General features: G+C 37.0%; 1 protein-coding gene across 1 annotated transcript in view; it reads left to right on the top strand.

The window, feature by feature from the left end:
• LOC135783629 (phosphofurin acidic cluster sorting protein 1-like) overlaps positions 1–24,313 on the top strand; it is a 78,486-nt gene that overhangs the window by 28,678 nt on the left and 25,495 nt on the right. Inside the window, exons 2-3 of the mRNA XM_065294381.1 lie at positions 21,609–21,696; positions 22,355–22,444. Of these exons, the coding sequence (XP_065150453.1) occupies positions 21,609–21,696; positions 22,355–22,444 (178 nt within the window). The remainder of the gene's footprint in view (positions 1–21,608; positions 21,697–22,354; positions 22,445–24,313) is intronic.

Genomic DNA, 24,313 nt, shown 5'->3' with positions numbered 1-24,313 from the left:
ATAAAGTTAACTTCAGTCTTACAACTTCCCATGGCTGTTGCGGGAGCAGTTATTAGGGCCAAAGACTTGGCTGACCCCATTTTAAGTTAGTTTGTGTGTGTGTGTGTGTGTCTAAGTGAACAAAAAGTGTGTTTGATATGAATGTGGCCCTGGGGCTCCTAATGTGTCTGGGGAGAAGAGTTTGACTTGAGTAGATCGCCACTAAGGACAAAAAGGAACAGACCTGACCTTCCCCCAAGCACTGTTTGGGACTGGAATGAGGATTATTAGGGAAGGGAAGAAGAAGTGAGCTTTGTCAGAGCAAATTTTAAACTGGTCTATTGTATATCGTCCATTAAGCACTGAGGCAATTGTCAGTTGGACTTGCGAGTGTTTGTGTCTGCCCATTGTACGGTGTAATTTTAGCCCATTTATATTGTGTGTGTGCGCGCATACTGTCTTTTTACTTGAGCTAGTTTATGCATGTATGACTGCATATTCAGTGCATGTCACTGAGCAAACAACATTCATTGCATTGTGTTGTGGGGGTGCAGTTAGTAGGCCAGCACACATCATTGAAATTTCCATTAAGGTAAATCATAAATTTAAGAAAGATTTAAGAAAGAAATAAGAAGTGAAAATACTTGCACATTATATATTGTACTTTTGTACTATATTGTACTATTGTACTATTTATATTGTACTTAAAGGGGACATATTATGAAAATCTGACTTTTATCAGGTTGAAGTGCTATAATTGGGTACCCAGTGCTTATATCAACTTAGAAAATGTGAAAAAGATCAACCCAGTAACTTAGTTTAGGTAAACAATTCTCTGCAAGCATGTGAAAAATTAAGTAATTGAAATGTGGCCCCCCTTCTGATGTCAGAAAAGGATAATGCCGCCCCTTAATCTACACTATCCAACCACTGCTATTTAGTGCAGAGATCAATTCATTCATTTGCATTTAAATGCACACACCCAAAATGGCACATTTGTGCTCACACCAACAAAGTGGCAATTTTAATGCTATAATAAATTATCTATGTGGTATTTTAAGCTAAAACTTCACATACATACTCTGAGGACACAAAATATGTATTTAACATGTCCTCTTTAAGAGAATGCTACAGTGTTACTATATCAAAAAAGCATGGTTTTTCAATTTTATTTGATTTTGGTTGCAATTCCAACAATTCTCCGAATAACTACACTCAGTGTGTAAATTTAACTATGCCAGATTTTGCAAAAAAAAAAAAAAAAAAAATACAGGAACAGGTGTCTAGCACAGGAGACTGCCCAGGAAATTTTAAAAATAGACTCAGACTTCTCTTAATTTAAAAAATATTTATCTGATCCTCATTTAGGTCACAACAATAGAGAAACACAGTGTGTATAAGCTGACAACACACAAATAATTCTAGTTTCTTGTGTGTGTGTGTTTTTTTTTAACACCCATTAAACGTTCACAGTGCTTGAGGAAAATGTAAGTGATTGGATTTAATAGCTTGTTGAACCTCCTTTGGCAGCAATTATTTCAAGCAAGTGCTTTCAGTAGTTCTGAATCAGACCTGCACATTGTTCAGAAGGAATTTTTACCCATTCCCCTTTACAAAACCAGTTAAACTCCGACACATTTGTAGAATGTCTTGTGTGAACTGCTATCTTGAGGCCATTTCACAGGTTACGGTCCTTGCTTTGACTAGGCCACTCCAAATGGCGCATTTTGTTTTTCTTAAGCCAGGCTGTGGTGGATTTACTTCGATGCTTAAAGGGGACAGAGAATGAAAAACCATTTTTACCTTGTCTTTGTTGAATAATGGTAGTCTACCCACATTCACAAACATACAAAAAGTGCAAAACATGCTAAACATCTCAGTCTCATAGAAATTCCTCTTTTAGAAATGTCAGCCAGAAAACAGCCCAATCTGAAAAACTGATGCTTATGACATCACAGGCATCTAACTGCCCCTCCTCTTTAAAATAATTGGTTACATTTTTTGAGTGGCAGCAAAGTCAGCCAATCAGTAATGAGATTGCAAGCTAAGCCAGTAGGGGGAGCCAAATAGGTGCAAAACCACTTGTTTAAAATCCCCCACCCTAATAGAGCTATCTGAGAGAGGTTTTTAGGAAGCTTCTAAGGCATTACAGACCCAAACAAATTTTTTTTTGTCTAAATATCACATCACAGAACAAGGATAAATACTCTGTTCAATCATTCTATGTCACCTTTAAAGGGATAGTTCGGCTAAAAATTATATTAAACCCATGATTTACCACCCCCAAGCCGTCCAAGATGCATTTGTCCATCATTTTTCAGACAAACACATTTTCAGTTATTTTAGAAAATGTCTTTGATCTTACAGTTAATCAAATGTAAAGTTACGGGGTCCACTCCAAGATGATAAACAAAGGCCTTCTAAGGGTAATCCGTGTGGTGGTGTTGTAGAAGTATCCATATTTAAAACTTTAGCATCCGGTAATGTCTTAGTCATGTCTTCATTCAAGATGAGAGTGTACGCAATTTATGGAGGGTTCTGTGCTGCTGCTCTATGCCCCCGCCCTCCGAATTTGTCATGCGTCACTAAGAAAAGTGCATACACTACAGATACTCTCTCTTGAATACATAGGAGTCTAAGATGGCAGCGCTACCGGATGATAGCGACGTCACGTTACCATTAATTTTCCCCTCGATATTGGCAATTGGTCCAGGCCCTGAGGCAGCAAAGCATGCCCAAATCATGATGTTCTCTCCACACTTCACTGTTGGGATGATGCTTACTGTTGGTAAGCTGTAGCCTATTGCGCCATAGTATTTTTCCCAAACAATTAAACTTTTGTTTCATCAGTCCATACAATATTTTCCCAGTAGCACTCTCCCCAGTGCAATACATATAAAAGCCCGCATAGAGTTTCATGTGTTTTTTTGGCCAACTCTATGCGGGCTTATATAGACAGATGTGTGCCTTCCAAATCAAGTCCAATCAGTTTAATTAAACCCTCCAATGAAGCAGTATCATTTTGTGTGTGTGTGTGTGCACGCTTCCAATTTTAAATTACAGTAGTATCTTATCAACAGGTATTTGTATTGGCTGATACTCAGAATTCTGGTATCGGATCGGAAATTTTAAAAAAGTGGTATAGGGACATCCCTAATTGAACATTGATGCGGGCGAGACGCAGAAATATGTACGAAAACCGGTGTGTAGTCCATGCTGTCAAGGCTACACCGCAGGACCTACACACAACTAAAATGAGCCCTTTACTCTTTACTTCGCTTTTACACTTCAAGTAGTAGTTCACCCTGATTCTTACCCATATTTAAACCCAGTGAAGCTGAGTATTATTATATAATTCTAATGATTTGCTGTGTTGCCTTTGCGCACCCCCTGTTGAACGTGAGAGCTGCTCTTTTAATGTGATTTTAGCTGTAATGTTATAGCAGCAGTATGAAAGCTTGATACATGATCTTCATCTTTCTTCCTTGTTCTGTTTGTGAACAGATCTGTTTTAGAGCTGTTTACTGCCCAACTAAAACTGCTCGATTTTTTTGTGGTGTTGCATTTCTAGATGTGTCAGGATGCCATTTATAATGCAGTGATAATAGGGCTAAAGTGGGCAGTAGCCTAAAATCAGTGGATTAGCATGTGGACTCTTTGATGCTGTAAATCTTGACTAAACTTGTTGGTGGACTTGAAAAACATTATGATGCTTAAATTGAAAGTGACCCTATTAAGATATGAGCTGTTAAAGCTTTGCAGAAACCTAGTTATAGAGATAGTTCACCCCAAAATTTAAACTTTGTCATAATTGACTGGACTTCATGTTGTTTGAACCCCCAATGTCTTTCTTTATTCTTCAGTACCTAAACACAGAATTTTGTTTAAAATGTTGTTTGGGTTTTTTGTGGGAGCGGATGGTTGCCATCATCAAAACACTTTTTTTAAAATCTGTATTTTAGTTCTGAAGAACAAGAATAGACATTGGGGGTTTAACGGACATGAGGGTGACTAAATAACGCCAAACTTAAGTGTATGCAAAAATGTAAAAACCACAAAGCAGGAGATCTATTACTGTTATGTATCCTGTTATGTACCTGCATGTGTTTATGTGCATTGCTGCATGCATGTGTGTGCATGTTTATCCGTGGGTGAGGAAAAGTATTGCTTGTGAAATTGCAGAAGCAGAGCTGGGGGATTGTCACACAGATAAAAATGTTGTTGCTCTTTCATAGCACATAGTTATGCAACTTATGTGTCTAAATTCTTTTGGAGAGACAACTGATAACTTGCAACAAAAAGTATACGCTTTGAAAATGTTAAATATGCCATATTTTAAAGGGGACATTTCACAAGACTTTAAAAAAATGTCAAATCAATCTTTAGTGTCCCCAGAGTACATATGTGAAGTTTTAGCTCAAAATACCTTATAAATAATTTATAAATGTAAAAAATTTATAAATAAAATAGCATGTTAAAATTGCCACTTTGTAGGTGTGAGCAAAAATGTGCCATTTTTGGGTGCTTCCTTTTTAATGCAAAAGAGCTGATCTCTGCACTAAATGGCAGTGCCGTGATTGGATAGTGCAGAATAAGGGGCGGTATTATCCCTTCTGACATCACAAGGGGAGCCAAATTTCAATGAGCTATTTTTTCGCATGCTTGCAGAGAAGGGTTTACCAAAACTAAGTTACTGGGTTGATCTTTTTCACATTTTCTAGGTTGATAGAAGCACTGGGTACTCAATTATAGCACTTCAACCTGATAAAAGTCAAATTTTCATGATATTTCCCCTTTAAAAGGTTTGTTTTTTATCCATGTTTGAATTTGATGAGAAAGATTTGCTTTCAAAGTAAGATTTCTGGCTTTTAATTGCAGACTTTAATGGCAAGTTTGACCGCTGTGATAGACGTTGTTGAGATCACTTCTAAAAGTCCAATGGAGACAAGTGATATTTCTGGGGTCTGTATCTCGTGTGAAATATCTGAAGGTCTCAGTTTTCTCCAGTCGCAGAACTGTCTGGAAGAAACAACTGGAAGGGACAAGTTGGGTACGAAATGTCAGCACTGTCACAAGTGTCTTGCCATGTTTGGGAGAGATCCTGAGAGAGGGAGAGAGAGAGAGAGAGAGAGAGAGAGAGAGAGAGAGCGCTTTTCTGATTCTGTATTATGACCAGAGGCATTATTAGGAAGAAAAGACTCATAGAGCGTCAGATAATGGAAGAACGTGTCTGGAAAATAAGAGTAGGAAGAGGCGCAGGACATCAGATGGCTCAGAAAAGGAGATGCTTTATACGTTTTTGATTTATTAGTTTATCAAGCAGAGCGACAACCATAGGTCAAGCACACACACCAATCCACATTTTCTTTACTAGAAATTAAATTGTATGCATGGAAACGTTACCAGTAAAATGCACTGGGATTTTGGTGTGCTCCAGTGTAGACGGACCAAACCGAAGATTTTACTTCATATTCGCTCTCTGATTTGGTGTTCTATATCATTGTGTATCCTTCATTGATTAATCAAGCCCGTATCATATGACTATAACACTACCAAAATATGACATTGACCAGCCACAATGACCGTGTAAATAGATTGAATTCTGCAGAGTTTCAAGTGCTCTCGATATATGCAGATTGTGTCTTTGTTCATGACGCACACACCGAAACAAGCGCATAAGTACTTTTCGCCATTAATGAGAGCATATATAACGTGACAGCCGGCTTTAACATAACAGCCTGTTGTTTTTCAAAGGAAAAAGATTTTATTTCATTAAACAGTAGGTTTGCACCCTATATAGTACACATAGTGCCACCAATTATTGCCGCAGATTATAAACACAAGTCACCACCTGGATTTAACTAAGCATAGGTAAGAGCCTCCCATTGGATAGTTACTGCATGGATGATTATGTTTCAGCTGGCAACAAGTTATCTAACCTTAACTGATGCAGTGAGCAGCTTATCATTTTTTCAACAACGATGTCGGACTCGGAAGTCACACCCTGTGGTCATGGAAAATATGTTAATCTGTTTCAGAAGGGTCAAATTATTGGCATGCATCAAGCAAAAAAAACAACTAAGGAGATTGCTGAACCTACTAAAATTGGGTTAAGAACTGTCCAACGCAGTATTCAAAACTGCAAGGATAGTGGGGAACCATGCTTTTCAAGGAAGAAATGTGGTCTGAAAAAATCTTGAATGATCGTGATCGGTGAAAACGTAAATGTTTGGTGAAAAGAAATTGTAAAAAAAGCAACAGCATAACTCATGGCTGTGTTTAATAATAAAAGGAAGAACCTTTCCACACGTGCAATGTGAAGAAACTCAAGGGATTCCATCAATGGATTTTTTCTTCCCTGATGGCATGGCCATATTCCAGGATGACAATGCCAGAATTCATCAGCCTCAGATTGTGAAAGAGTGGTTCAGGGAGCATAAGACTCAAATCATTTTCACACATGGATTTGCCACCACGGAATCCAGACCTTCACCCCATTAAGAGTCTTTGGCATGTGCTGAGGAAGAATTTTCGACTTCCATAATCAATACAAGATCTTGGCAAAACATAAATGCAACTGTGGACAGGAATAAATGTTGTGACATTGCAGCTTATCGAAACAATCCCAAGGTAAATGCGTGCCATAATCAAAGCTAAAGGCGGTCCAAGGAAATATTGGAGTGTTTGACTTTTTTTTGGACGGGCAGTGTATATTGTTATAACCACTCAGTTTTGAGCTCTGTTTGCTTCAGTCACGTGCCGTATAAAATCAAACCAGGGACTCAGTTATATAATTCAATTTTAACGGCTGAAAAGTTCAAACGGTTATAATGGGCGTTTTGCATGGTACGTTGCAAACTGCAAAATCAGTGTGCGTGAATGGTCATGTTTTTATGACCATTAATGGTATGTGTTTATGTTTGTGTATTGTGTGGACAGAGATCTTTTCTGAAATGCTTTGTCAGTATAGACGTAAAATACTTAAGTGTAAAGAGGACCTAAGATGTTCTGAGAATCCTTTACAAGCTGTACAGTCATTCATGTTCGTAGCTCAGTTAAGTAGTTTTTAATTTTTGATTTAAAGTTTTCATATCAGCACTAGAAATGGTGATGTTTGCTTTAGGAAAACCATAAAAAATTTAAAGCACACACACAAATTAAACACACAAGCTGAAATAGCCTGCATCAACAGCATATTGAAACAAACAGATTAAATTACACGCACAGACACACAATGTATTAGTGCTGGTTTATATAATGAAACGCTCTATACACACAAACAACCTTCTCCACAGGGGCTGGCTGAAGGCCTATTGTCTGTACAGCGGGACGACTAAACTGCAAAATCATTTGATTGTTCCGTAGAGGCTAACACACACACACACACACACACGCACATACACATACACACACACACATTCATTAGAGAGATTCTCATCCAATCAGCCTTTCTCTGGATGTCACCTTCACCCCGGATCATCTCAGACACATCAGTCTGAGCCATTTAGATATGCTTGAGCCAAGCACTGTTCTCAGATCTGTTCTGAGCAGTAGCTGAAAATAATGTGGGCAAGATTGGAAAAGGAGAGTTTGTGGTTTCATGTGTATAAAATAGCATGTTTTATATGTGGTTGCACAGTAGGTGATGTCGAAACAGTGTCACATTTAAAATCCAATTTAAGGACAAGAGTTGCCTCCACTACCAGTGCCAAGTCATGACAGAAGATGAATGTGTCATGCATTATCATTGTGGAATTAGTGGGAGTCCCCTGCAAAAAATCCTGTAGGACAAACTTCCTTAATTAGTCACATAATAAAGCACATTAGTTAGTTGAATTTTTTTTCTGGTATTATAGTGCAAATTTTGTGCAAAGGGAACAGCGTATTATTAAGCAGTCTAGTTTATGTTACAGTCTTCGAAGCTTGACATAATTCAAATGCAACAACATGACTTTGTTGGCTAAGATGATTAGATACTGTGGGAAATTTTCCCTGTTAGCTCATGTAACAGAAACATGTCAAGGGTCTACAGGAAAAGGAAATGGATAGATGGAGAACAATCAGTAATTAAATAAAATGCCAGATTCTATCCGGTTGTTAAGTGATGACGTAAGGAATACTGTTTCCGGGTCCAAACCTCAGCTCATTTTAATAAAGGATATTATTTAAACAGCCGATTATGAGCACTTTATTCATAGCACACATTTAAGCGAAAATTTTATAAACTCACAGTGAACACAGCAGTCTTCAGGCTCACGTTATCCACTTGTTAAGTCATGACGTAAGGAACACCATTTCCAGCTCCAAGCCACCACATTTAAACAGCCATTTATGAGCACTATTTATTCATAGCACACATTTAAGCTAACATTGTATAAACTCACATGTAAAATGCAGTCTCAGACTCCCAGAATCAAAGACAGCAATATATTAATAATTCATAAAAAATCCACGTCCATAAATCCATGTCTTAAAACTCAAATCACCTTCAGATGAATATAGTTAGTGATTGAAGTTTTTTTTTTTTTTTTTTTTAAACAAAACAGAATAACATGATGTTGACCCTAACTATATCCAGGGGAAATAATGTAGGAAGGGGTCTTATTTTTGTAGTTAGGCATGCAAGCATCACTATAATTAAAGGCATAGTTCATCATAGTCATCATTTTCTTACTTTCACGTTGTTACAAACCTGTATACGGTAAATTATTTTGTTCCGATGAACATGAGGGAAGATATTTTGAGGAATGTTTGTAACCAAACTGTTCATGAGCCCCATTCACTTCCATAGTATTTTTTCCTATGATGAGGTGGCGTTTAACGGCTTTTTCATTTGAGTTTCTCAATTATTTCTCTTTTTTTAGTGCAGTAATTATCGAAGAAATTAAGTTTTATCTTAGTACCACTATATCATAGAGCAGTTTTTCAGCCCTGTAACCTCACTGGCCCCGCCCTTCAGAACACCTTGGCAAAGCTTATTGGAGCGTCTTATCCTGAAATGTAAAAATCGAGTAAAAGTAAATAAGGTCAGTTTTTATATCGTAAGTGAGCATTTAAACCAGGACAAAGGGAACAGTTCTGCTGTTTAGTTTTTGATCTAGGCAGGAAGCCAAACCCACAATGAAGACAAAAGTGTAGAATAATCTACCCAAGAAATAAATCAGGGTTTGCTCTGTATAACCCATACAGAAAAAATGATTAAAATATAAAAACTTTCACAAATATACATTTCATATATATTTAAAAATATATTTTTAAAATAAATATATTTTAAAGCATTTAAAAATATATTCATCCCTCCATATAGATATATATTAGATAGATATATAGATATAATCCAAAAAAATATATTTACATTTGGAAGACTATGGGCCCTATCTTGCACCCAGCGCAATTGACTTTGTCAGTGACGCATGTATCATTCGTATTTTGCACCGGCGCACAGCTGGTTTTTCCCTCCACAAACGCATGTCAGCAAACTAGGGAATGAACTTGCGCTCCCTGGGCGGTTCAGCGCAAAAAAAGAGGCGTGTTCTGGCGCAAACCATCCCTGATGCTATTTTGCAGTTTCAAAAAACAATTGCGCCACTGACCAGAAAAAAAAAGTTAAAGTCAGTGGCGCGTTGCGCGTGGTTCATTATGCTATTTTAAGGGCGCATGGTTGACCATAATGTATAGCGTGCACAACGCGCATACACTTGCATCTAATCTACACAGATGCAACAGTTATTTTTGCAAATCATAAATTGTTACACAAAAAAATATTAATACACGAGATAAGGGGAATCATAGTGGTGAGCATTATGGTGATAGTTTTTATTATTGTGTGGCTGCGTTAAAAAATTATCATGCAAATAACGATTAAAATATTTTCATAAGTTAATAATAATAAGTTTGTTGTGTGGCTGTATTACGTTTATTTTATGTAAATAATAATTAAAATGTTTTCACAAGAAACCTTAATGTATGTGAACTTGATTTGTAAGAGTACTTTGGGGTTGGACCTTGCTTGCGTTTCTTGGGTCCGATTTCAAAGCCCCCAAACCCTTTCAGTGGTGAGGGTGGACGCAGCGATTGGAACTAACCGTTTTATAAAACAAAATAATAACATGATAACATAATAATAAAAATGTTTTGAAAAAAAATTAAAAACGGATTTATCTCGTTTTGCAACTAAACTTTTCATATCTATATTGTTTACCTCATTTGTAAGTCACTTTGGACAAAAGCGTCTGCTAAATGTAAATGTAAATAAGGAGTTCAGATGCAAAAGCCGCTAAACGCCGCCTTTGCCGAAAATGAGATAATGATATTGACCAAATGCTCTGGGCACATTATACATTCATTAAATACTATCACTTTAAATCCAGTTTACTACAGCATCAGGCCATTCAGAAATACCGGTTTGTTTGGCAGAATCCATTAAAAGTTTAAAATATGCTAATTTACTGAGAGGGTTTTGCATGTGAGCTCTTCATATGTTTATTGATTATCTGATTGTTTCTAAGTCAAATATTTGATCAAATGTCTCAATTTCCCAATACCAGATATTAGCTAAAATTATGGTTTCTGTAAAAATAATATAATGTTTAGGATTAAAGGATTAGTTCAGACAGAAAATACAATTCTGTCATTATTTCCCTCATATAATCTCTAAACCTGCTACTTCCATCAGTGGAAGACACGGTGTCATCTCTGTCCTCTTCCAGTTTGTGACAGCTTCATTTTCATCCCTACAGTCATTTTCCAGCGTAATAAACTCACACATACAGAGGCACACGGGAAAGCATGAGCTAATGACATACAGTACAGTTCTGTTATCTTTCCTCTAATATGAACTCTTGAGGCTCGTCCGTGTCGCAGTGGGATTTCATGTTTGCTTGTGTAATTCGTTCAGATACTCCCATTGCATAGTTTGACGTCGATGCTCAAATTTAGCTCCATCCTCCATCTGCAGAGGGATTCCAGACAATTACAACAGAAAATATTCGCCAGAATAAACACCAAATGGCCTGAGGAAACGCTAAGAGCCGAGAGCTGATGGCAGATATTTTCCTCAGAGCCATGCTGAAGTTCACACGGGATGTGTGCTGGAGGTGACGGTGCTGGCGTTGGTGCTTCACATCCATCCGGAGAATCACGCTGTCAGGGTGGGTCGGGAGGGGGTAAACGTTTGATGAAGAGCATTTGAGAGCTGTTACTGTTGGTGGATGGAGTGAGACAGCAGAAGATCAAAGCTCTTCGAGAGCAACTGATTCTGTTTTTGGACGCCAGTCAAAGCAGAGGGAAAGGGCTGTTTGGATAAGCCAGAATATCCTAAAGCTTCCAGACTGCTGCGTTTGGCTGATTAATGGATTGGGCTTTCATCCAGCGCTTTGTTAGTGTGTGTTTCTGTGAAACAGACTGGTTCATAAACCACGGAAACGCTTGTGGAAATGTCACTGATATAAACATTAAGATCTGTTTTTCTGATAGGATTTAATTCACCTTTGTTAACAGTGACGTGATTTGTAGCCAATACTGTGATACCTGTGACACATTCCAAAGAGTAGTCAACACACGCACTGCACGTCATAAACACACATAGTCAGCTATGTCTGCAGCACCCAAGGGCACCTCAGTTGCAACCCATAGACTGTAAAAAAAAGATGGACGACGCCCATTCGCTCTCTTCCATTGATGAAAAGTGAAGCCGCCAGTGTCCCGATAGGGCGCTGACATCTTGGGTCTTGAGTCTGTGCGGTAGCGATTTCGGGACCAGTCCTGCGCAGTAGTGAGTAGGAAGTAAAGCTGCAAAATCAAGGCCCCGCCCTCGCTCTCGCAGAATGCGCATATCACAGCTGTCAATCATGACGTGACACCACCGTTTTTATAGCATTAAATAACTAATTAAAAACAAACTTATTTTAAAAACAAACACTTGAATTTACATCAGTGTGATAAAAACTTCAGTAAATGACAGAAACCAGCTTTGGGGAAAAGATAATTTAAGTGTAATTAAACTGTTTAGTTGGTCTCAAGTCCCATTGAATAACATGGAGGAGGCGGGGTTTATGACCTAATTCTGAGACCAGTCAGTGAGGGGGCGATCGTGACGTTTGGGCTTCACTTTCACTTTTCTTGGCTTGTGTGACACGCTTGTTGCAACCTACCCGCCGTGAGATTTGAACCGGTGACTTTTAGGTTACAAGCCAGACATTAAAGGGACACTCCACTTTTTTGAATAATGTTCAGCCTCCTAGAGTTAAACATTACATTTTTACCATTTTGGAATCCATTCATCCGATCTCCGGGTCTGGCGGTACCACTTTTAGCATAGCTTAGCATAATCTATTGAACCTGATTAGACCAATAGCATCGCACTCAAAAATAAGCATTTAAAACTTGACTCTTCTGTAGTTACATCGTGTACTAAGAAAATTTACATTTGTGATTTTCTAGCCCGATATGACTAGGAACTATACTCTCATTATGGTGTAATAATCAAGGACTTTGCTGTCGTACCATGGCAGCAGGAGGCTCGATGATATTATGCTGTGCCCGAAAATAGTCCCCTGGTATTGAAAGTTACCAAGGAGCGGTCATTGCGTAATATAATTGCGTCTCCTACAGCTATGGTACGGCAGCAAAGTCCATAATTATTACGCCAGAATGAGAGTATAGTTCCTAGCCATATCGGCCTAGAAAATCGCAACTTTTAATTGTCAGTCGGTCTTAGTACACTTAGTAACTACAGAAGAGTCAAGTTTTAAATAGGAAAAATAATGAAACTATTTGCTAATTTTTGAGTGTGATGCTAATGGACTAATCAGATTCTATGGATTGTGCTAAGCTATGCTAAAAGTGGTACAGCCAGACCCGGTGATCAAATGAATGGATCCCAAAACAGTAAAAAAAGTTTAACTCTAGGGGAGCTGGGAAATTAGCAAATTTTCCACAAAAAGTGGAGTGTCTTTTTAATATGTATTCACGCGGTGTTAATGCTTAAAAGACTTACCCCAACAAATACATACATGCCAAGTGCTAGCCTGGGTGCCAGCCGATCTTAGTCCTGCCCACAACATTTTGAGGACGGGAAGATCAGTCTGGGGTTTCTCCGTTGAGGAGCTACTATGCGAAACCCAAAGCTGGTCGACCAATCAAATTGTCAGGGCAGGCTTTATACGATGATGGACCACGTCACCAAAGAGCGTGTGTGTTGAATCTATTTACAACAAAATTGCTGCCGCTGTAGAATTCAGATTTGTGGATTTTGACATTGAGTCTGTTCTAAAGATATCGACAGAGCATTGAACAGAGAAACGCGATCAAGGCATTTGTTGATCGGAAAGATGTTTTTGCCGTCCATCTTACGGGATTCGGCAAAAGTTGATTGCACTTATGGAGAACCAAGTTAAAGAAGCAACTGAAATGGCTATCACGGCGGTGCAACTCTGTGTGCACGACGAGATGGATATAATTAGCGGTCGTTGCCAGCTTCTTTTCGGAACCCCAGAATCGTGGCTGCTGAATAAGTGGAGGGACATGCCAGGCTCCGATATTTTTCAAGCAAACTATGGGTATCATCGTGGATGAAGTTCACCTAATGTACAAATGGTAAGAGATAGTCTTACTGTATGAATTAGTAAATACTTAATGTTGTGATATAAATAAAATGTTGTAAACATAGTAGGTGTTGATGTACGTTCGCTAACTCGGACTTAGTATAATCACAATGTTAGTTTCATTGTAGCGAAATAACTAGCATTTCAGTCAGGCTGCAAAAGACGTCATTTCAACATACGTCACCACACCGTTGCTCTGATTGGTTATAGGTCTATCCAATTGAGTGCAGAGGCATTTTTCGGTTGAGAAACGCCTCATAATCATAGCCCAATGGAGCGGTATCAGACTCAAATTCTGACTAGAATTAAGTATGACAATGTCAGGCTAGCCAAGTGCACTAAGAAGTAGTGTCTTAAGATTTTCATGGACATCTAGATTTACTAGTTATTCTCAGTAGTGGACTACTGTTCTATATGACTGGTCGATCGTTCTGACCATCCTTTGAGTTGCACCAATTAAGATGACTTAATAAATATAATAATAATATAAAAATAATATAAATGCTAAATCATTTTCCTGAACAATATATATCGGTCTACCTACTGCTCTGAAGATTGAGAAGAATGCTTTGAGAATTTGAAATAAATGAGAGCAGTACGACCAGAAAATTTAATGAAGTGGAAAGCAGAACAGATCGAATTGAAGAAAGAAAATATTGAGTTTTGATTTGAAGGGGATTGAAAGTGCCCAAAGAAAATAGTATACTAGAAAAAATGTGGCAGTAAAGGAATAGAAAATATGAGAGAGAGAGCGACAGCGTGGTAAAGGAAGACAGGTACTCGAGAGACTCAGGGAACCGAAACACAGACAGATGCGATGAAACAAAGAGCCAATCACCTTCCAGGATCCGTGTTTCTGCTGAAGGTCATGGAAAATCGGTCATGTAATGAGAGGCCTTTGGGGAAGGGTGTGTTTTTGTGTGTGTGCCTACGAACGATGTGCTCCTTGACAAGGTCGGACGTGCATACAAGTGTGTGTGAGCAGAATATCTTAGACATGATGTTGGGCCAACAAGCCAAACAAATACACCTGTGAACCATTTTATTCTTGGATGATGGATTGACTAAGCTAAAATTGGCCAAATCTCCCACTCATGTTGATTATTGACAAACAGATCAATGCTGAACAAATACAGACTAACAGAGAAATGATGGTCTTTACATGGACAGCTGTGTTTGATTTATGACGTGCTGCTGTTAGCCGAATTACATTGTAGCCCTGTATAGTGTTTGACAAATGACTATCACTTTCAACAATTCCTAATGGCAGGGGTGAAGCCCAGGAGCCACTGTAGTTACAGGCCTGAGCTCTGACCTCTGTCTGTGACAGCTGTTAATGGTCTTTTGTTATGATAGTTGTGTTTCTGATGGTTTACAGTTGCATTGTAATGGAAATCATTTGAATCTGTATTAAATCCATTTAGAATTTATGTTATGGTTTTTGTTTATTAGCAGGGATTTACTATAATTCCATGAATGTTTCTGGTGCGTGTTTTGTTAGTGAAGTACAGCCGCTCAAAATCGTGTTTTGAGGATTGTCTTAGCTTGATGAACAGGAATGCAAAATGTATCTTGTGTAGGTTTAGTGGTAGTACTTGTGTTCTGGCAGGGTTAGGGGTGACTCACATTTCACATCTAAAACGCGACTACGCCGCTTTCCTCCTTCTTTCCAACGCGCTTTCCGATGCGGCATTCTGAAAAGTTGAAGGATTTTTAACTGGCTGCAGAATTGACGCAACTGAAAAATAAAGCGCGTTGCACACATTCAAAATGTCGGATTTGTATCGCCCCAAATGACGTGAAATGTGAACCACCCCTCAGGGTTGTGTTAGTGGTAGCACTGCTAAAAAAAAACAGTAGAAACCATCTGAGAATTTGGAATGGATTTGATACAAATTCTAATGGGTTCCATAAAAATAGCATTAGAATGGAACCAGCAGCTGTTTACCATTAACTCTTTCCCCGCCATTGACGAGTTATCTCGTCAGTTAAGAGAAAACATTTGAATGAAAAATGTGTTCCTGATTAGTTTTTATGTAAATCTGTAATACTATGATTTACCATACTTACCCATTTAAAAAAAAACTGAAGCAAAAAAATATTATTCATTTAAAACTCTGTGTATGTTTTGATAATCATTCTGTATCTGATCTCTAACAAAATTATTTCACAAAAATTCAATTATTTCTGCTTTTTGCTAAAAAAAATATTTTTTAAGAAAGATACCCATATTTAAGATTTTATAAGCAGAGAAAAAATATTGATAGAATGAAACTTTTTCAAATTTTTTTTTTGTTTGTTTGTTTATTGTGTGTTTGGAAGCAGAGGGTCTGTTCTTCTTTCATTTGATATTTTTATGTTTATACATTTTTTGAATATTTTTTTCCTGGAAGGCATTTTGTGAAACTTTTGTGAAAATCACAAAAAATGCTGAAGGGCAACTTTTTAAAAAAAAAGGCTGGCGAGGAATGAGTTAAAACTATAACACAGCTCTGTTTAAGGTTCTTATACCATTTAGGTACAGATGTGTATACATTTGGGACCCATATATGTATCTTTGAGGTACTAATACACACTTTTTGATACCAATATGCATCTCTGAGAAACTATTACTGTATAAACTCTTTAGGGTACTGCCCCAGTGATAGCTAGGAACCATTTTTGTCCATTTCTTTCTGACAGTGTAGTGTGTTTGGGCCATATTCCAGTAGGGTTTAATGGTGTTTTAGTTGTTCCCATTCACTGGATTACATCCAACCAGCACATGACCGGTATAGCCCATTTGACACATTACACTTTTACACTTCAACCAATAAAATTCCTAGAATAACCATTAAATCCATTTGGATTTCTGTGATGGGTTCTATTGTGTTTTAAGCAGCGTTCTGTTGTGTGTTTTAGCAGGGACATATAGACCCTATACTATAGGGTATAGTTTAACTTCACTTAAGCGCAATAGAGGTCAGTTTATAAAGTTTTTAAAACTGAAACTGACATTTTGAACTGAAAACCAAGACTGTAAACTCTAACCCATCAGATCAACAGACTTGGCTGAATGCAGTAGCACTTATTTTATGAACCCTTGTGCCTTTTATCTTTAGATTTATCACTGCAATAGCCTGATTATTTTATGGTTCATAAGATAAACTTATGTGAAAGCTGTGACATCCTACAACTGCATGCAGTTTAGTCCATAGACACACACACACACAGCAAAGAGCGGTTAGGCTTATATATTATTAATCAAAGAAACCAGGCGCAGCTCGAATGTTCTGCGTCTTTCTTCCCAGGTCATGTGTGCTGTTGTTTGACGTGTTGTGCTGAAATATACATACAGCTATCACATGTGGCATTTAGAGTCACTTTAATGAAGCATGTTTAATGCAGAACTATTGTCAGTACAGGATTTACAGTCTCGACACAAGATGTGTGTAGCGGGAAATGGGGATATCTTTGGTTCCGTGCTGATGTTGTTGTTTAAAACTAATATAGTTTTGTACGGTCAGGTTTCTACTAAAACACGTGCCCCCAAAAGCCCTGTTAGCTTTACATGCTTGCGTAACATGCATTTAGCCAATCTATTCGCTGTCCAAGCATTTCAATATATCCTGAACTTATAGAGAAGTATAGAGTTTCAGTTTCTTTCATCTATCTGGGCAAACTGCAGTAAGCTTTGTTGCAGTCAAATGGGAGCATAATCCAACATTTATGGATGTTGTGCTTTCACCAAAATTTCTCCTGAGTTGCTGTCAGTTGAAGTGTTTTTGAAGAGTTTTTTTTTGCAATCTGCATTGGATTTCATAATATGAGGCTGGTGACTGCCTAATGTCTAAATTTTCCACCTCCGTTGCACCACTAGGTGATCACTTACTAGTATTGTGCTGATAATATTTTTAAGTTATGGTGTCACTAATGCAATGCTAGTTTAATTTGTGTATATGTGTACCTGTCTGTGAAAAATAGGCTTAAGTCTCATCTAATTTTGAGATTGGGAGCATTAAAGTTTGATTTTTATATATTGGTTTCACAATTGATTTTAATCTTTGACATGGCCAATATTCAAGATATCAAGATTGTTTTTTCACAGAATGTTCTTTTATGTAGGATGATTTTATTTAGAAAATGGTAAATCTCACAAAATAAAGACTTTATCTGGGTTTTCACAGGCAGGGTCAAATATATGCAAGAATGACATGATTAATTCTGTCAATCTAAAATTCAATTGAAAAATAGGAAATTATATTTCATCATTTTTCGTTGCTGGGTTTGGCACATTCATGATAAAAATAAAAAGTATTTTAAGCTAAACTGTCTTTAACTTGTAATAACACTGTTAAAAATTACAGTAGATATTTTTATATTTACTGGCAGTTGTTTGCCAGTAGCTTACTGTAGATTTAAATGTTATTTACTGGCAACAGTTTGTTCAATGTTAAATGAACTTCAAACATTAACAAGTCTTTGGTCTTTATAGAATAAAACGATAAAATAACAGCCTTTTGCAAAGCATTCTGGGAACCAAAATCTTAAGGAATGAAACAGAAAAAGGTTGATGAAGATTTCTGGTTGTTAACTCATTCGCCGCCAGCCTTTTTTGAAAAGTTGCCCGACAGCATTTTTTTATTTTTCACAAAAGTTTCACAAAATGCATTCCAGAAAATTTTTCTTCCAAAAATAAATACACATACAAATATATCAAATGAAAGAAGAACAGACCATCTGCTTTGAAACAAACAAACAAACAAAATGGGGAAAAAAACGTTTCATCCTATCTATATTTTTTTTCTCTGCTTATAAACTCTTAAATATAAGTATTTTTTCTAAAACGTTTTTGCAAATTGTGAAGGAATTTTGTTAGAGTTCAGTTTCAGAACGATTATCAAAACATACACAGAGTTTAAAATTATTAAATAAAAATGGCAGTTTTTTTAATATAAATTGGTTAAGTGCAATAATCACTGTATTACAGATTAACATAAAAACTCATCAGGAACACTTTTTATGCAAATGTTTTCTCTTAATTGAGGAGATAACTTGTCAATGGCGGGGAAAGAGTTAATTTTCATTTAACTTTGAACAAACTGTTGCCAGTAAATAACATACATTATATTTAGCATCTTGACATGATAATTCATTCAGGTTGCTAGAAGTTGAATGCAGGTTTTAAATGCAGAATAACCATTTTTATTCAGAGGTGAGAACTGTGACATTCACACTTGAAATTGTTGCTTGTGTTTTATATGACAACAACAATGTATACATCGTACACACAGAAATGTTTATTGTTTTACTCCATACTGTAAACTCAGTATTTATTCATTTATATTATATTTAAATAATTGACCGTTTACGGTAAGCAGCACATTAGTATTGCACACCAAAAATGGTATTGTTGAGAAAGCTTTTTTGAAGTGTATATGTTTGACGTGTTCAGTCATTTGGGGTCATGTGGTATCAGTTTACTGTGTGTCTGTACTAGCACACTGATAAAGATGTCTTTCTGAAACATGACGTAAGGTTTCTGTTTATGCTAGTCAGTAGTCCGCCCTAATAGCCTTTTGTTGTCTTTCGCTCTTTCTCGCGCTCTCAGTTGTCAGTTCCATAGTAATTTTTTGCAAGATTGTTTTTACATGGGTTTGTCCAAAGCATTAATACATATAATTTCTCTCGTCTTTGTCTAATTGTGTTTAAGGTTTGATTGATTTAACATCAGTTACTCTGCACATATATGCATTGCTTATTAGTTGCTATGGGTGTTATTTTTGAATGTCTGGATTTGTCTTTTTTGCAGTTTATTTGCATAAACACGTGATTAAAAAATATTGACACTGCCGGTTTATGTTGATACACTATAAACTGTGGTTTGTAAAGGCTTGAACATGTTTGCCCCAGTCCAAATTTGGATCTAATTATAGAGACCCTCTGAACACACCGTTGCAAAAGCATTATGATGTATCAGACAGCGCAGAGATTTCATAAAGATCAATCAGAGAGATGCATAACAATGATTGATTGGACTAAATTCGGCCCATGGGCTGCCAATTGAAGAGCTCTGATGTGCAGTTACCCAGCCAGGATTTATTTGCCGATAATGACCAATGTGCGTTACTGTTTACGCAATATCAATATATCATCAAAACTGATTTTAAAAAGCTTTTGGCATGATAAAATAACTTTACAGTGCCAAACCATTAATGAATTAATAATCATTTAAACATACAGTCATTCAGTTAAAATGATTTTTTATGCATTCGCTCATACCGTTACAGTAAACAGAATTTAGTCATCAAGGCTGTAAAAATGTTATTGATTTTTAACCCATTAGGATTTTTATTTTATTGTAAAGATCAGTTTAGAAACAAAGACACAAAAGCTTTCACTGATGCCCTTTCAAAATGGAAAGAGCGCATATTAGTACCTCATTTTGATAAAAAATGTATACGAATCTGTATCTAAATCATAGATATTAGGACTTTTTTAAGAGTACCGTCACAGTAGTAGCTTTTGTACCTTTTGTATTTTTAATCACCTGATTTATTTCTTATGCTTTATAGTCTTATGCTTCTGTTTGTGCATTTTTTTCATATCAAGGACAGGAATACTCTTTTTTAGTTTAAGTTTAATATCTTTCACATACTGGAATAAATCATGGAATTGCACATTTTTGACAGATGACAGTGTGATACTTACATGAGGCGAAAATTACTGTCTGTTTAAAATTAGTATTGATCTGTTCACTACGGCAGAGCTTTTTTCGTAAGAGCCTCTATTTCAGGAGCCATCACAAGAGCAACGCCACAGTAAATAATTCAGCCGGTAACCTTGCCTGACTCTCCAAAAAAAGACAAAAATGGCACACACACACAGATTTCAGTGCTATTGCTCAGTCTTACACCAGCATTAACCAGTTGCAAGTTTTCAGCACCAGATAATTTTCTGTCCTTGATAAAGGCAGAATTGTGTGATAAGTCACAAAATCATAACTGATGAGAACATATTTAATATTAAATGTATATGTGGAGCAGAATTTTGGACCGGGCAGCACTTAACAGCAAGTATCTGGTTCGAATTTGTATGTTCTCCCCGTGTCAGTGCGGGTTTACTCTGGCACTCCGGTTTCCTCTCGCAGTCCAAAAACAGGCAGGTTAGGTGAATTGGAAATGCCAAATCGTCATTTCCCGACTTGGGTGTGGATAACCAGTTCTTGACATATGACCCTGGAATGGGGTAAATAAATAAGTCCAAAATCCTGTTGTTTGTTAAGATATCCATATGGGCAGGGCTACACTGATAACAGGGTTTCCACGGGTCAGGGGATTTCTGGAATATTATTGAATTTAAAGGGAATTTTATATATTTTTTTCTCCAAGTCATGAAATATTAGGGATTTCTGTTTGTTACTTTTAATTTTAGTTTCTATTTATCACAATGTAATCCATTTATGAACTTGTGTCGTGAGTAAAAAACATTTCTGGGTCTAACCCTTTGCTGAGTACAATTTAAACAGCTGTTAATTGGCATTGTTTATTTATTTTACACATTTAAGTTACATTTTTTACCTTATGTTATCCAGGCACATGGCATTCCAGACATAAGTCATGGAAATTCAGCTTTCAAGTCAGTGAAAGTCAGGGAATTTGACATTTGACTTAGAGTGGGAACCCTGTGATAAGCAAATAATAGTAACCAAGTTAAATGTGTTGCCCATAGTTTAGGCTTGTTAGTACAATGTACATCACAGTAAATGACTCACGCATGAAAAAAATGTGTGTGAGTCAGATCTTTTTAATAAATGAATTTCAATGCATTTACAGCACCTTTCACAGTGTGCCCCACTTGAGCTACACAGCTAACACAGCCATGTTGCCTGTGAGATCATGCATGTTGTAAATGCATCTTGTAGTTAATGTGAATACCGATAATGTAAACGGAATGAATTGTGGTATGCTGTGTATCTGATCTGTGTGGTATCTGTGTTGTTGTGTGTATTAATTAATGGCATCTTCTTGTTGTGTGTGTTCACAGGCTCTTTAACCTGACGCTGAAGAAGCTCGTCATGCTGAAAGAGCTGGATAAAGATTTGACCTCCGTGGTCATCGCCGTTAAACTCCAGGTCCTAACACCTTCCCCTTTTTCTCACACTCCTTCACTTGTTTTCATTTTTAAATGCTGTACTTTCATGTTATTTTTTATTATTTAAATAAAATGGTATTTCTTTCTTTACAGTTGAAACAATAAGCAATAATATTACATTACAACTTATTTTTGTAATCAAATCGCTATGAATAGAAACCCACCCTAAAAGTCCCAGCGTGCACTCACGTGTCATATTACAAATGTCTTGAGTGCTTATCCATGTTGTATTTAATCTCTAGGGATCTTTCACTGTGCTAAATTAATAATAGTGAACATTGTAATTTCAGCCACTCTTGGATTCAGACTAATTTATGAAGAGTGTTTTTTTATTTTAGTGTTCCCTAATTGTAATTTTTAAGGTGATATGTCTTTTTAGAAAGAATGCATCTTACGTAAACACCCCCTAAAACACATTAGGGTTAACTCAAAACCAGGCTAATTATACTGGGTTTATTTATGACTGATTAGTTGACTAGTTGGTCACGCTTCCTGTTCTTTCAGCTCTCCCACTCTCCTCCTTGCACCCATCTTTCTCTGGACCAGTTTGGGGTGTCAGATGTGAGAGTTGCATATTTATACACCATCTGTTCCTGACTCCCTGTCCTTTCCTCTCTCTCTCCCTTCCTCAATTTCAGGGCTCAAAGCGAATCCTTCGTTCCAATGAGATCCTGTTGCCATCAACTGGCCAGACAGAAACAGACCTGCAGCTCACTTTCTCATTACAAGTGAGTCGAACAGCACACAGATTTGGTGCAGGTTTTTTATCAGGATATTCTGCCGTATATTCTGCTAAATATAATATTGCTTTATACATTTAGTCTGACAAAGAATTTTATTAGTCATTTTTACGTTAAATTTTTTTGAAAATTATCAATGTGTTAATATCATAAAAAAACTTTTTATATTACCTGAGGATAGGAAAGATGGTGATGAGATAACTTTTAGTATTGTAGCAATTAACCCTTTAAGGCGACATTACACAAGACATTTTTAAGATGTTAAATAAATCTTTGGTGTCCCCAGATTACGTATGTAAAGTTCTATCTTAAAATACCATATAGATAATTTATCATAGCATGTTAAAATTGCCACTTTGAAGGTGTGAGCAAAAATTTGCCATTTTGGGTGTGTCCTTTTAAATGCAAATGAGCTGATGTCTGTATTAAATGTCGTGGTTGGATAGTGCAGATTAAGGGACTGTATTATCCCCTTCTGACATCATAAGGGGCGCAAAATTTCAATTTCCTAATTATTTCACATGCTTGCAGAGAATGGTTTCCCAAAACTAAGTATCTTTTACACAATTGCAAGGTTGATAGAAGCACTGGGGACCCAATTATAGCACTTAAACATGGAAAATCAGATTTTTTATGATATGTCCCCTTTAAAGACAACGGTTAAATTTTAAAGAGGACAAAAAAAGAAAATAATCTGATTTTTCCATGTTTAAGGTAGTTGCACACCAAAGTTTTATGGCCGTAGCTGCCGTATGTTTTCAATTGTTTCCAAAGAAAGCGCATCGTTTTTTTTAAAGCCAGCAGCTAGCATTTTTTTCTGCGCTGAAAGCCAACGCTCAGTGGTTTTTCACACTGAGAGTTGAAAAATCTTCAACTTTGGGTGAAAAGCTCAGCTCGTCTTTGCCAGTACTCACACCGTCCAATGACAGTGGAGGAGGGGCAGGACAAATATCACAACAACCAACCAGCGCATCATACAACGACTGATAGACAAAGAAGAATGATCACAGCAACCAAAGCGCTCATCTCAAGAAAGCTGGCAGTCGGCAAAAGAAAATGGTATTCGGCGTATGCCTAGCGTTTTCAGCTGCATTTAAAAGCTTTGGTGTGCATGCCCCCTAAGTGCTATAATTGTGTCCCCAGTGCTTCAATCAACCTAGAAAATGTAAAAAAAAAACAACCCAGTTACCCTTTGGTGCTTTTCCATTGCATAGTACCTCACGGTTTGGTTAAGTTTGAATCAGCTCACCTCACTTTGGCGTGGTTAGCTTTTCCTTCAAGTTTAGTATCACTTCACAGTGGGAGGGATTTTAGGCATGTCTTTATATTTGCGCTGCCTACTGTGACATCATACAAGTGAGAGCGTTGTTGTACATTCCCATACATTTATTTATTTCTCAGTCTGCCACAAAATTAAAAATTGGCCACCACAAATAGATTTTCACTACCTCTGTCTCACATGACAGTTTCTAAACACCCGTGGCGTCAGCCGACGGCGCTCTGCTGAGCCTCATTGAAGTTGCATTTAAGCATATATGTGGATGTATATGCTATAATAAATTATCTGTGGGGTATTTTGAGCTAAAACATCACACATGTACACTGGGGACACCATAGATTTATTTTACATCTTTAACAAGTCTTGTAAAAAGTCCCTTTTAAATTCAGTGTTTTCCTTCTGGAATATTTGTAATCTGCTTTTTATTACTAAGTTAATTATATTTGCATTTATTTAAAACACTTTCTTTATTTCTCCTGGTATAGTCAAACCCCACGTGTTAATTCTCAACCATTCAACAGGCTTTCAAGTTCAAAGTTTTTTGTTATTCAGGCTATGAGGAAAGTTAGAACTTGAAT

This window comes from Paramisgurnus dabryanus, chromosome 2 (genome assembly GCF_030506205.2).
Source record: "Paramisgurnus dabryanus chromosome 2, PD_genome_1.1, whole genome shotgun sequence".
Classification (NCBI taxonomy): domain Eukaryota; kingdom Metazoa; phylum Chordata; class Actinopteri; order Cypriniformes; family Cobitidae; genus Paramisgurnus; species Paramisgurnus dabryanus.
This window is presented reverse-complemented; position numbering and strand designations above follow the sequence as displayed.